The sequence below is a fragment of the Anopheles gambiae genome, chromosome 3 (assembly GCF_943734735.2).
Source record: "Anopheles gambiae chromosome 3, idAnoGambNW_F1_1, whole genome shotgun sequence".
In the NCBI taxonomy this organism is placed as follows: domain Eukaryota; kingdom Metazoa; phylum Arthropoda; class Insecta; order Diptera; family Culicidae; genus Anopheles; species Anopheles gambiae.
In genome coordinates this window covers 64200112-64214425 of record NC_064602.1, presented here as the reverse complement: position 1 = coordinate 64214425, position 14314 = coordinate 64200112, and the positions used below count along the sequence as shown (strand labels likewise).

The following is a 14314-nucleotide window of genomic DNA, read 5'->3' as shown; positions in this document are numbered from 1 at the left end:
ATTCTAGTGCTAAAGTGTTTTGGTTTGTGTTACGAGTTCATGTAACATAGGGTGTAAGTTTACTTTTGCGTTTAGTATTGTTTCGACGGTTATAGCAAGAAATCAAAATACTTTGTTGCGCGTTCGGTGAAATAATGGAACAGAAAAAAAACATGAACAATTCCTAAACTCAACAGTTTATTGCGTCCTGTTGGAGGTAAATGAGAAAAACACTAAAACAATGAAATAATAAATAGCTTTGTTTTCTAGATTAGTTAATATTTCTACCATTAACAATGATTACTGATTACATACTAAACATTTCCCGAAAAGCATATAGTGATCCATGAAAGTCGAACAGGAACGATATCCTCTAACCTGGAGCTAACTTAACCTAAAACGGTTCACTATTAATGCTCTGTCTTTTCGCAATCTCTTGCACATGTGCGGGTGAATGTGCACATTTGGTTAAACATAGAATGACTAGATTACTGCAGCCTACCACACTAAATCTAGATGCTACTTTGCCTACTACCAGCGTAGCCTAATGTCTTGAGTGTATGAAAATGTGCTTGCCTAGCTGCCCCATTCCCACGGAATGCGATCATCGGCCCCCTCTACTGCTTCACCGTGGTAAACATAGCGAATGGGATGTCGAGCTGACTTTCCGAAAGCGTCTGACTGCCAGATCCTTGCACCGAGTGACGGATACCGTAGGAGAAGTAGATGATAAAGCCTACCACCAGCCACACCAGAAACCGTACCCAGGTGGCCGCATCGAGCTGAAACATGAGGTACACGTTCACGAAGATGCTGATCAGTGGTACGAACGGGACAAACGGTACACGGAAGGTAAGCTGTCGCTCTTCCGTCGGTTGGCAGGATATGATGAGTGTTAACAGCACCGCTACAATGGCCATGGCCGCTAGAAGTGTGCAGAATAGTGGATTGTAGCTGTTGAGATAATCCTGGGCGTGGGCAAGAATCGAGCTAATCACACTAATAACGATAGCTGCAAATAAAAACCAAAGTATGTTGCTAAAAATGCTCTAATGCTATTGAATTTTAATGAAAATGCTCTATTAGTAAACTCACCATAAATAAGCACGCACACCTTTACAATATCGGACGATAAGCTGCTCGGTACCGTCAGGCAGGTGAGATTGAACAGCTGTTTCATCACTGTTGACGACTTCGTTTGACTGCTCACGATAAAGTTGGTATTTTGCTCGTAGCGCAGTACAAGCACACTCACCGCTACGATCGTGTAGGCTAGCAACGTTCCGATCGACATCATATCGATCAGCTGATGCAAATTGAACAGCATCGCCATCGTACCGGAAAACAGGCCCGAAAGAATCGTGGCCAGCAGTGGTGTCTTAGTCTTTGGATGGACAGTCCGCAACTGCTTAAAGATGAGACCATCCGACGACATAGCGTACAGAACGCGAGGCAGCGGAAACATTGCGCCCAATGAGTTTGTGCACAGGGAAAAGATTGCACCGATCGATACAATCCACTTGATCTCCTGCCAGCCGAGGTAATCGAAAAGCCGCGGAAAGGGTGCGATCGGGTCCTGGAGATAGTACGGCAGTGCCATGGTAAGCACGGTCGCCACGCCAAAGTACGACAGAAAGATGATGATCAGCGAAGCGATGATGGCTAGTGGAATGTTCCGGGAAGGATTCTGTGCCTCCTCGCCAGTCGTAGCGATACAATCGAAGCCCACGTAGCCGTAGAAACATTTGGCCGCACCGGCCATCACGCCCGCGATGCCATACGGGAGGAATCCGCCTGCACCGATGTCCAGCCCGGCTGGAACGTTTGGATCGTCCGGTTTGATCGCCCAGTTAGCCGGATCAGCCTTAATGCCCACTGACACCAAAACGACCACTATGACGATCAGATTCACACCGGTGAAGAGATTGTTCAGCACAGTTGATTCTTTCACACCGTACGCCAGTAGGGCTGTTATCACTAGCACGACCAGGAAGGAAAATACGTCTGGGTACTCGGCCAAGAAACTCACACGCATCTGAACCACATCCTTGATGGCGTTTCCCATACGATGGTCGATCAGTGCGTCAATGTATCCACTTAAACCTCGCGCAACACTTGCCGTTCCTGGTGTTGTGGTGAACAGAATGATCACAAAAGTTATAAAAAAAGGTTATTTTCTCATTGCTTATCTTACTCACCGATAATGTACTCCAGCATTAGATTCCACCCGATCGTAAAGGCAGCAAACTCGCCTATCGTAATGTAGGTGTAGATGTAGGCGGAACCGGCCTTGGGCACGCGCGATGCAAACTCCGCATAGCAGAGCCCCGCAATGGCCGCTGCTAGGGCCGCTATTACGAAAGAAATGACTACACCCGGTCCAGCCTGTTCATAAGCTACGGAACCCGCCAACACGTACGCACCCAGTCCGAGCGTACTGCCCACGCCAAGACCGGTGAGGTCGAGTAGGGTCAGGACACGAGCCAGCTTCGAATGGCTTCCATCGTCGTTGTTAGGTTTTTTGCGACTGACAGCTTTCCAGAAGTTTTCCATGTGTTTTATTCGACGTCACCTGCAAATGGAAAATGTTTGAAAAATGTTAGAAGATACAAAAACTTTAACATATACTGTTTACAGTAGATCGTTCTGGATTAGTTAAGTACCGGTGGTTTAATCGGTCCAATAACAATGGCATTCTTTTCATAAAAAACATAAATCAAAACAGATAAGTAAGTAAGTTTAAGAATTAATCGTGTGCATTTTCATTAACCAATAAATTAAAAAGTTATTCGTAATCGGGGGTTTTTGACATACAATTGACAAGCCGCCAAAGTAGAAATAAGAAATTTATATTTCAATTGTTGCACATTTATTTAAACACTTTGCTATTTAAACACTTTGCTGCATCAACTTTGCTATAGTAATGTCAAATAACATTATTTAAATACAAAATTTGATTTTATTTATCAATTATTCATATTTATTAAATTGTTTATTTATTTATTTATTTATTTATTATTTATTTATTTATAAAGTTAAGTTTATTTATTTATTTATTTAGTTAGTTTATTTATTTATTTATTTACTTATTTATTAATTAATTTATTTATTTATATATTTATTTATTTATTTATTTATTTATTAATTTATTTGTTTGTTAGATAATTATAATAATAAAAGATAATAATTATGGTTATATCAGTTTATTTCAGTATTAGTTAAAAATGCATTTTATAGATCCCAAATAATGTACAGGGCTTTGAGTTCATGTTTTTACCACAAACCTCATGGATGATCTCTTAAAAGAAAACATAAAATTCGTTACACCATCCCATCCCATAAATAACATTATCACAGAAAAGAGCGTGTCAAATAATTCATTTGTAGAATTTTGCATCCTGCCAATTATCGCTCAACGATGTAATTGTAGACACGTTGGCACCTTTAATACTGGGGTGGGATCGTGCCTTATCTGCGCTAAACTTACGTATTGAACGTATTGAAAGTAAGTATAATAACTACTTACAGGGTTTCCCATGATTTACTGGTCAGTTCCCATCAACCAATAAATCGTGGGAAACCCTGTATAAGAACAAAGTGAATACGTAATAATATACTAGCGAAATTAGTATAAATACTAGCAAATAAGTCATAGAAGGGGCACTTAATTATACAATAGTTTACTTGCCTTCCACGAATTTTTTTTCCTTTCGGCATGTTTTTGTTTATTTCGTACTACATTTAAATGATGAACCGAACATGCATTGAAACTATTATTGAAAATGACGCAAACGGTATAGGACCAATATTGATTTGACCACATTTTTTGCGTTTTGGCATAGTTCCTATACCAGCCTGTCATACCAATCATTTTGCTCAACGACAGACGGGTAGAAAAGCAACAGCATCCCTTTCACGGGGCGGACAGCGCAGTTCTAGAATCGATTTCTACGTCGATAGTTCTCGCATGTCCTCATTCTCTATCCCGACAATGAGCTTCTTTGTTAGATCACTCATGTCAAACTAGCCAACGGCTCTATCGGCGAAAGAAAACAAAAAACAGCATATTCGCAACTGCTCCAATTCTGCAAACTCGTCACAATATAAACATTGTATCTTCCCTGCAAAATCCTCTCCATCCGAATGGATTTGTCATAACAACAGAATAAATGCAGTGACAATTTGAAACACACGCATATTATACGAGTAACGGCCGGTATGGGGCGGATGAGCTTGCCGTTCGTCTCGATCGGTGACGGTTTCGGTGCCACTGTGTCGCAATGGTAAAATGCGTTCGCGGCCGATTTATGCGCCACCGCTGACTGTGTTGCACTGCCGTTCCCGTACACATTCCTTACCTGTCATCGGTGCAATTGCACCATCAAGGAGAACCGTTTTTAATTTATTTTATTACGCCCACCCTCCCAAAAAATAAACCATGGGCATCCCTAGGTGGTTCTTGGTGCCATTGACCTAGGGTAAAGTACCGGGCATATTTCGTCCGTGTTTTGGTGAAGGTCTAAGATTTGCAAATATGTACCTGTACACCGCTTGATACCAAGCCAGCCAAGCGGCAAATAAACCGTGCGAAACACCGCGATGCTACCAGTGATGGTCGTGTGGTGTTTCATGATTTGAATTCGTTTGTAAATAATTGCACTATTTTTAGCGAGACCCATGCGGATGAAATCGAACCATCACATCGTGCTTCCCGTGCTTCTACCGACTATACTACGACCTTCAAATCTTCGTTATGTCGCGTATTTTGGCAAGCGAGACCTTCAAGACAACACAAAAAAAGAGAGAGAGAGAAAACAAAATAGTAAATAAAAACCAGGATACCCATAAGGTGTGGCCGGCTTCCCGCCCTCCATCGTAAAATACGATGCCTACATTGATGCAATATCGCTGAACGCATGTTTCAGCTAGCGATCTGTCAAATTGTTACATCGTCTGTTTCGGTTTCCAAGAATTGCTCACTAGAGCCGGGAGCGCGAGAGAAAAAAAGATCTAATACGTGCGCCACCATGCGTCTCCATTGTGTGTTTTTCCTCTTCGGCGGTTTGACGCATGGTTTGATAATAAACTCGTGCTAGCAAGATTTATTGGTGCACAAAACAAAAAAACGGATTCTTTCATTTTATTTCACCGCACATCGTTAACTGTTACTCCCGCCATGTGCCATTTATGTAACATTGATCATAGGTAATGTAGTAACGCATGGGTGGGAGTTGCAAAATCACTAGCGGACAAGGTCACATTTTCCCTTGAATTTCGACACATTTCACATAAATTTTGAGGAATGTTAATTATAAATCTTAAGTATCACTTCGTACCGTTCTATATCCGTCACTGTTGATAGCAGAGTAAAATCTTCGCGCACGCAAAAATTCCAAAACAGTCCAACGTCACTTTCAACTGAGGGTAAACTTGCAAACCTGCAATCGACACGCGTGTACTCTCAACGGGAAAGAAGGATAGCGAATTTAATCTTTTACCACGGCTGCGGTGGACAATGTGCACGCGATATTTACCACTCGACGACTGAGACTATTTTCAGAGCGAAACGGGAAACAAGGTATAGTTCGAGCGTGTATAGCATCAGTTAAGGCAGGACCTGTTTCACAAACACACCGGGAATCGATCTGCGCTCAGCTGACGCGAATGGCGTATGTGGCTGGTGTGGTCAACAGACGTGCAACCTTCCCGCACTTTTTTATATCCGGATGCAAATTTGTATCCACTTCCACACTCTCGCTTTTTTGAATAGGTGCTCGGAAGGGGTATGAGGAGTAATAAGAGAAAGAGGATGGGGAGAGGTGTGCGGCATGTTTATGTGTAGACGTGATTCTTGAGATTTTGCCAATATGACGATCTAAACTTGCGTGGTGTAATGCGGAATGCATAACCATAGGCGAAATGATAAATGTGACCGCTATCTCAGCCAGCGCACGTCTTAAAGCTATCAATTAACCATTTTTTTGTTTTAACACGGTAACATTTCGATACAAAGGTATCATTTATTACGAATCAATTTACAATGGCCTTTTCATTTCAGCTGTTACATATTTTGCGTCTTATCAACGAGCAGCCCACATTTCGTCATCGCTGTAAGCTCCTGCTAATGAACTTGGCTCGGCAGTTGATGAATGACTTTTTCGTGCCCTAATACCACCCACAAACAATAGTAGATCAATAATGCGGACACGGTATGCGTCGGCTGCTTATCGGAACAAATCGATGACACTTCAATTACGCGGTAAAACGTTACAGCAAGCGCGTGCGTATGGATTAATTTATTGCTCGTCTCGTTCGTCATCGACGTTATCATAGGTGAAGAAGCGAGAATGAAATAAAATGCCCAACAATACTTACTTTAAGAAGATTAGTCTGGAGGACATTTCTTCGATAGTGAGGCAGGAATCGTTGGAAGTGCGGGTGATTTCATCATGCCCCGAATGGAAAAAATATACTGTAATTCATGGGAGAAGGAATGGACGTGGAATGTGGATGTAAACTGCGAATAGGAAAGCAAAAAGAGCGATAAAACCGACTATTTCTTCAAATAGACACTGAGCTGCTTATGTCAAATGTCTCTATTTAGATCCTTAAACAACTAGTATGCAATAATTATCACAATCACTTGTAGTGCGGATTTGCTCGCCTGGTCCGGGTACGCACTTGGTCGTTTGTTTTGTTTTGCTTGCTCTCACGTTCGTTTGTACTTAGCTAATGCTTATCATGAAAATTGGGACCGCCATTGATGCAGCCCGCGGGAATCCTGCTCACGCCGCCATAATACTGACGCCTCACTTTGCGAGTAACGAACGCAACCCCTACGTTGATTCGTTTGCTATCACGTACATCGGTGCACCTTGGAATTTTGCCGGGTCCTTCTGTTCCACCATGTCGGACGCACCGTCGTACCCGGTATTGTCGATGCCGTTCGCCTTGGAGGCGGCAAGCTCCGCATTCGTGAGTAACCGCTCGCCCTCTATCGAGTGGCGGATTCCGTAGCTGAAGTAGATGAAGTAGCCGATGACAATCCAAACGCTGAAACGAATCCAGGTACCGGAGTCGAGCTGGAACATGAGGTACAGGTTGAAGAACACACTGATCAGTGGCAGCAGCGGCACTAGCGGCACTTTAAATGTAAGCTTAATTTTGTCCGTCGGCTGCAGGGAAATAACAACGAACAGCCCGACAAGCAGGGCAACGAGTATCGCCAGTCCTGCGATGACGCCCGGGTAGTCACCGTTAATGTAATCTTCGGCCGGTACCAGAATGCCGCATGCACCGCAGACAAACACGGCTGTAAAGTGGACAATAAAACATAAAGAATGGGATAAGTAATAGACCAATGAGGCCTTTTTGGTTTGCCCACTCACCAAAAATGCAAACGCTGAACTTGACCACCGCCGAGGACAGCTTCGTCGGCGCTTGATGACGCTCGCGATTGACGAGCTGCCGAATCACCTCGGGCACGGTCACGCTGACTTCCGAACTACCGAGCAGTTCCTCCGACTGGTAGCGCAACACCAGTACACTCACCGCTACGATCGTGTAGGCTAGCAACGTTCCAATCGACATCATATCGATCAGCTGCTGCAGATTGAACAGAGCCGCCATGATCGCCGCCAACAGCCCGGACAGCAAAGTGGCCAGCACAGGTGTTTGCGTTTTCGGGTGGACCGTCTGTAGCTTCTTGTAGATGATGCCGTCCGACGACATGGCGTACAGGACGCGAGGCAGCGGAAACATTGCACCGAGCAGGCTGGTACAGAGCGCAAAGATTGCACCGATCGAGACGATCCACTTAATAGCGTGCCATTCGATCGACTCGAACAGATGCGGGAACGGTGCTTCCGGGTCTTGCAGATAGTAGGGCAGTGCCATGGTCAGCACGGTCGAGATGCCGAAGTACGCTAGGAAAATGATGATGAGCGAGATCACAATGGCGAGCGGGATGTTGCGTTCCGGGTTCTTCGCCTCCTCGCCGGTCGTGGCGATACAGTCGAAGCCGACGAAACCGTAGAAGCACTTGGCCGCACCGGCCATGATACCGGCAAAACCGAACGGTGCAAACCCGCCCGCTCCACCATTGTAGCCCGGCGGAATGTCCTTCGGATCGATGGTCCAATTGTCCGGATCGCAGTTGATGCCACCCGCAACCAGCACAATTCCGATCACGATCAGATTCACGCCGGTGAAGATGTTGTTCATCAGGGTCGATTCCTTCACGCCGTACGCTAGCAGGCCGGCCAGAATCAGCACCACGACGAACGAGAAAAAGTCCGGATAGTCCGACAGGAAGTCGACATCGATCGGCATAGCTTCGCGCATCGCTTTGCTTATTTTGTTGTCCACCAGCGAGTCGATGTAGCCGCTCATGCCACGGGCCACGCTGGACGTGCCTGCAAGGTGAGCAAAAACGACGAGAGTTGACAGTGAGGGAACAATGCACCCCGATCGCTCGCTACACCCCCAGGTTCCCGAGGTACTTACCGATCACGTACTCCAGAATCAGATTCCAACCGATCGTGAAGGCAGTAAACTCGCCGATGCTCACGTAACTGTAGACGTAGGCGGAGCCAGCCTTCGGTACACGGGCAGCAAACTCGGCATAGCACAAGGCGGCAATGGCGGAAGCGACGGCCGCCACCAGGAACGAGACAACGACGGCCGGACCGGCCTGTTCGCGTGCCACCGAACCGGCCAGAACGTACACACCGAGACCGAGCGTACTGCCCACACCGAGCCCGGTCAGATCGAGCAGTGTGAGGACGCGGGCCAGCTTCGACTCCGACCCATCGTCTTCGTTCTGTTTCTTCCGCGTCAACGCTGACCAGAACCGACGCAAGGGACCGTCCGCTCGCATTGTTACGCTCCGGAGGGTTATCTGTATGCGGGTGTAGATAAAGCAACGTGTGCGTTTAGTGTGCGAGATATTCGACGGAGGGGGGAGGGTTGGGAAAGTGGTGAGAGTAATAGGAGTGGACGAGCAAGCGGGCACTTTTCGCATACATTAAGTTTGAAAGAGCGGCAGCGAACCGAATCGATTGCGGAAGCGACCGATTTGCAACGGTCGATCAATTTCGATTTGGCTATCAAATCGAGCGCCTCAAGCGTGGAATGAGCCAAAATATATGGTAACTTAATTTGCACCGCCGTTGTGCCGCTAGTCTTCGTTTAAGCAGCCATCTCTAGTGACCGTCTCTCGGGTAGCAGGTAATGCGAACTGCTACTTTCACCCAGCAACGAGGAGAAGCCCAAAAGGCAAATTTCATAAATACGAATGCACACTGAAAGTTCCCTGCCATTTGAAGCATAGGACTGTGTCAAAGATTTGATGCTAGCCTCATCTGAATTCCCCAAAAATAAAAAATAAAAATAATTTCCAAAAAAAGCGGAATTTCCTTTTCTTTATCAAAGCGTTCATTTATTCATTGCTGGAATGTACTTTCCGAAAGCTGCCCAGTTGAACAGTACAAGGCAAACCATGACAGAGTAAGCAGGTCGACCCAGACCCAAGGTCAACGGCAAGGGTGGCCGATGCCTGGAAGCAGTAACGAAACGCTCAGACGGTGGCCAGTCTGCTCCAGTATGTCGTCAGCTCGCTTTTAGATACCGCAACCATTATTTGCATGTCAATGCGGGTGCAATGAGAACTCGTTTAACTGGAACCTGCACAAAACTCGTCAAGCGTACTAATTGAGCCCGCTGTTCCGTGCCGTTCCGTTTGCCCGGGCGGACGTGCTGAGAACACGTCGCTTAAGATTAACCTTGATGGCGCAAGCGCGCACGGCTCGTGTTATTGAATCACAATGACCTATTGGAAACGGTTGTACTGAAGCTTCACGGATGAGGTACTCGACCCGTAGCACCGAAATTTTCCATTTTTGGATAAACCAATTTTGAACTCAATCGAAAACGATTTGTCATCGTTTGGGTGCTGCGTGAATATAACTTCAAACAAAACACCAGCTTTATGCGCCTGTTATTTCTTCTGTTAGCACCTCATCTGTGTGTTAGCATGGTACACATCAAACCTGGGTAGTTCATAGGGGAGGTACGATGCAATAGAGGGTGTAAATAGCGTCTAACGTTTAACGCAAACATTGCTCTGTATGGACATAGCAAATGAGAGATAAACGCGCGACGGACAATGCAAACGCATGATTGGACATATTAGCGGGCCCTGCTGCTGATTGATTGTGGAGTTATCATTTTTGTTCCCCCTAATTGCCTTTAATTGGTCGTGACTGTTTGCTTTACTGATAATTTTGCATCATTTACGTAGACAAAATAATCAATCGTAACGAATTAAATTGTGGCTTTAAAAAAGAGCTATGCTTTCTATAGTTTGCAGACATTTGTTGAGTTCCAGTAGATGCTGCGTTGGTTAATAGAAGCTTTTACTTTTTATTAGTACCGTGCAAGGGAATAAAGCACACACTAGCCTTTTGCAAAATAGGACACAACATGCTATGTGGCAACATATGATCGAACAAGCAGCGACTGGTGATGGTTGCTTCTGTGCGAAACGAATGGTGTAATTAAATTATTACACAATTCGCACACACACACTGTTGTTCGCCAACTACAACAAGGCACATTCGTGACACGTGTGACATCTCTGTCCCCGATTAGAACGGGTTTCCAAAGGCGGGTACGGTAAAAAACCTTTTAAGATAATGGTATGCCCAAAAGGCGATCATCATCGATCGGAGATGACGGTATGGTGCAATATGATCAACCGCGTTGCTTTCGGGCAAAGACTTTGGACCACTCTCTGTCACGGTGGTGTGATTGTCGAACCAATGTTGAAAAGCGTGGCCCCGCGGATGGCTAGTGAGTGCAAGGCCGGTCAGTGAACCGAATGCACCCAAACAGCGCTCTCGTTGATTAATGCGCAGCCTGCAGCAGCCTCTCTACTGCTTCTACGGTTCTACAGCACGCAGCAGTTGACAGATGGCTCTATCCTCTGCAGACCGACTCGACCACTTTCGAGCGATCAGCCTTGTTGTTATGGTTCGAAACCATGCTGGTTCACAGTGTGTGCAAGTTTCATTGACCATCGCGGTGTAAGGCCAGACAAACGGGCAGACACGGGCTATCAGCTTTGTTTTGCTCGTCTCATTCGCTTTCGCGTTCCACGGGTTCGCCATCACCGCCTTGATACTGTGCCAGTATGTCATCCGTCACCGGTACGATTCTCTGCACTCTACCCAGCCCACAGAGCCCGAACCGATACTGCACTGCACTCCGAGCGCAGCAGAAGGTTAACGACCAATCCGGTGAAAGCGATACCCATCCACACCTTCGATAACCTCGGACAGTGGCGATGGACGCCGTGCCGGAAGCAGATTGTTCAAAGATGGCTTGCACACCAAATCGAGAAGCCGAACGGGTTGTCGGAAGAATGATTCTTAAGGTAATTTGTTGATGGGTCGCTTATTTGCATTTTCACATAGACCAAACGAATCAAAAGAGCCATTAATTTTGCACTAGCGGAAACAGTACATTTGTTGATTCCGAGCTTGTAGACATTGGAAAACCCTTTTTGTGTAGACAACGGACATTGGTACAGATATTTCCGTAACAGATTTTTTTAAGGAAATGTTATATTTCCCGTTTATACAGTTACTAATTTAGCCATTTTTGTTTCGCCTTATGGTTATACAAATTCCACAAATTTTCAAAATTTCAATTGCTTGTCTCAGGATCATGAATCTAAATACTGAAGATTACAAAAACTTTTAAGTTAGTTTTCAAAATGATTGGATTGACTGATATAAACACATAAGCATAATTTTGGGATGCCTTCAGATATGTAACAAAATTTACATTATGTTTGGAGCTAGGATCATATTATAATTCTGTTAATTTATCACGAGCCGTTATTCGTTGGAAATTAGTAAATATACTTTAAATAAGTTTTTTTTAAATTAAACATTCTTTTACATATATTTAATTATCAAATTTTAAACTGCACACAGTGTACCGACAAGGAATATTTTTGTTCAATATAAATTAAAGTATAGAAGCAAATCTTATTTTATTAACTTTTTAACAATATTCAACATCTGGATCGTCCTTAGTTTATCCGACAATAAAAGCTAAATGCTCATTTTAATTTCTTCATATTTTGACTCATATTTATTTATGCCTGAATAATTGTTTTCCTTGTCAAAAAATGTGACTGAAGCAATTTAATCGCAATACCGCTAAACTAAACAACGTATTACTAGAAGTTTACCGATACAGTTGTGAAATGTTTACTTCTAATAGCAATTGAAGTTGCATTAGCAAGTGTTGTAATTTAATTTTAATAATGCAGTGTCGGCCTTTCTGTTTGAAGTGACGCCGACTTTGTAAGCGATGTATTTAAAAAAAAATACTTTTGTCGTTTTCAATTTTTAATTAGAAAATAATTTAAAAAACACTGTAATTCCAACATACTTTTTTGAGTTCTTGTCATAGTTAAACCTTACCGAGTCGGCTCGCCTAACAAAGCTAACAATGTGTGTCAATTCTCACATAATACTCAACGATTACTCAACGAGCCAAGTCCATTCTGCAAGCGATTACAAACTGATACCGCCAAAAAAAACAGTCATCAAATCCATCAAACGCCCATTTTCATTTCTATTGGCAGGGACAGCTTAATTTGAAAAACAAAACAAAAAAATAAAGAAAAACATTATTTATTAGTATCACCAGACTGTGTCGTCTGATAAGCGCTGATCAGTTGACTAAATCACCTACTATAAACAGCAGACGGACTTACGGACCCGCACTATGATTGGTTTTAAATCACCTGAATTAGAGGCGGACGATGTCTACGGCTTCGTAGCTTGATCGGTAGATAGAGCGTGATTAAACGCATTCATTTCAGTATCGGTTGGTAAAACAAAGGCACTGGGAGACAATTATCTAACGTCCAGAATATGTCCCCGTTCCATCGATCATATGAAATATTTATGAGCAAGCTCGGTGATGGTGTTATACCGTCCCGGAGACGGCTTACTGATACGTTTTCCAGTCACTATCAGTTGCCTTTCGATAATGTAACAGCTTACTTGAAGAGAAGACTCTCAAACTCTGGCAATGAATACAATCATCGTGTATCAAGCTGTGCATAGGTGGCTGTGGATTAGTGTAATACGATCATACATCCATACTGTTCAGACAAGAATTCCTTGACACGTGCTTGATTATGTCTAGCAGTATCATAAGCACAAGCTGAAGTGGGAACGTAAAAAAATGTGTCCAGATGTTACTTTTCATTGTGAAGAAAAAGAGAATGTACTTGGATGGAATCTAAGTCTATGAATGCCGCAACAGAGTGGACGAGAGTAAGGGAAATACAGCTAATAAACAAAGTGCTACACTTTACAATAGCTTGAATTGTATTGGGTATTGCAACAACCTATTACTTACATCATAAAGATAGGTATCTTGTACAGATGATTACAATTCAGAGAATACCATCTTTAAGAACAGTGTTCAACCAACGTTCTACCCCATAGCTTTAACAGAAATGATAAAAGAAACCATACCATGTTTCATTTACTACAATACACTCCCAACACCTTTAGAGAGCGCGTGGGCTGTGGCGCTCTGCCACACACAAGTATGCAAATTTGCTACCTCGTTTGCTCGTGCGGCACAAATCTCCAGAGAGTCTACATTTAATTGCATTCCATAAAAGCGCAAACAACCCGAACCCGGGGCGCAGTGTACGTATGACATGTCCCCGGGACCGTACACCTCCAGCTTCCCAATGGTGAAGGTTGCCGTCGAGATGCTTTATCGTCCGAATCATCGCCCAACAGACATTTCCTGCCGTACGCTGGCAAATAGATGGCGCGAGAGAAAAAGCAAAGGTACGGTCGTTGTGATTATGACGACGCTTTCGTCGTTTTCCGGCTGTTTGATGGATCGATCCTTAATCAACCTGAAGCTGAACTGAATATGGGTAGTAAACAATCCTATCCAGATAAGAGGCTCACCGAAAAAAAGGCCGAAACTCGACAAACCTCCCCCATCGAACTTTTGGCCATCGATCAGACCGAGGGTGGTAAATCATACCGAATGCTCATACTACTGACAGCGCAGTGCCGGCGTGCGTAGCGTTCATATCTTACATACGCCACCGCGGGGCTCGTGACTGGCAATGACTGGCTGATAAGCCCATCGTTTCATTGTTGAATCGCACTGTGGCCTATGGCGTGTGCTGGTGCATCTTCACCGCCGGCTGTTCAGAACTATCGAGGGCGTTTAAGTGGGTTAATTACGCACGGGAACACGAAATGAAGGTCTTCGTTGAGAA

The 14314-nt window shown here is 44.2% G+C and overlaps 2 protein-coding genes across 5 annotated transcripts in view; both read right to left on the bottom strand.

The window, feature by feature from the left end:
• Positions 1 to 160: 160 nt before the first annotated feature.
• LOC4577792 (cationic amino acid transporter 2) lies at positions 161 to 5635 on the bottom strand. 3 transcript variants are annotated; one of them, XM_061659069.1, is made up of 5 exons: positions 5316 to 5635; positions 4520 to 4758; positions 2178 to 2551; positions 1075 to 2103; positions 161 to 991 (listed from the first exon to the last, which is right to left on the bottom strand). In XM_061659069.1, the coding sequence occupies exons 3-5, from the start codon at positions 2530 to 2532 to the stop codon at positions 597 to 599; spliced, it is 1779 nt and encodes a 592-aa protein (XP_061515053.1). In that variant the 5' UTR covers positions 2533 to 2551; positions 4520 to 4758; positions 5316 to 5635; the 3' UTR covers positions 161 to 596. The 3 variants fall into 3 exon arrangements, with proteins under 3 accessions (XP_061515053.1, XP_061515054.1, XP_001237570.3); XM_061659070.1 differs by lacking the exon at positions 5316 to 5635 and adding an exon at positions 4873 to 4890; XM_001237569.3 differs by lacking the exon at positions 4520 to 4758 and having other exon boundaries at positions 5316 to 5634.
• A 900-nt stretch (positions 5636 to 6535) lies between these two features.
• Positions 6536 to 14314, bottom strand: part of LOC5668003 (cationic amino acid transporter 3) — a 75504-nt gene continuing 67725 nt past the window's right edge. For both annotated transcript variants that reach the window (XM_001688524.3, XM_061659542.1), the window contains 3 exons: positions 8485 to 8878; positions 7368 to 8393; positions 6536 to 7291 (listed from right to left, as the gene is read on the bottom strand). In XM_001688524.3, the coding sequence (XP_001688576.2) occupies positions 6816 to 7291; positions 7368 to 8393; positions 8485 to 8878 (1896 nt within the window). In that variant the 3' untranslated portion in view covers positions 6536 to 6815. The remainder of the gene's footprint in view (positions 7292 to 7367; positions 8394 to 8484; positions 8879 to 14314) is intronic.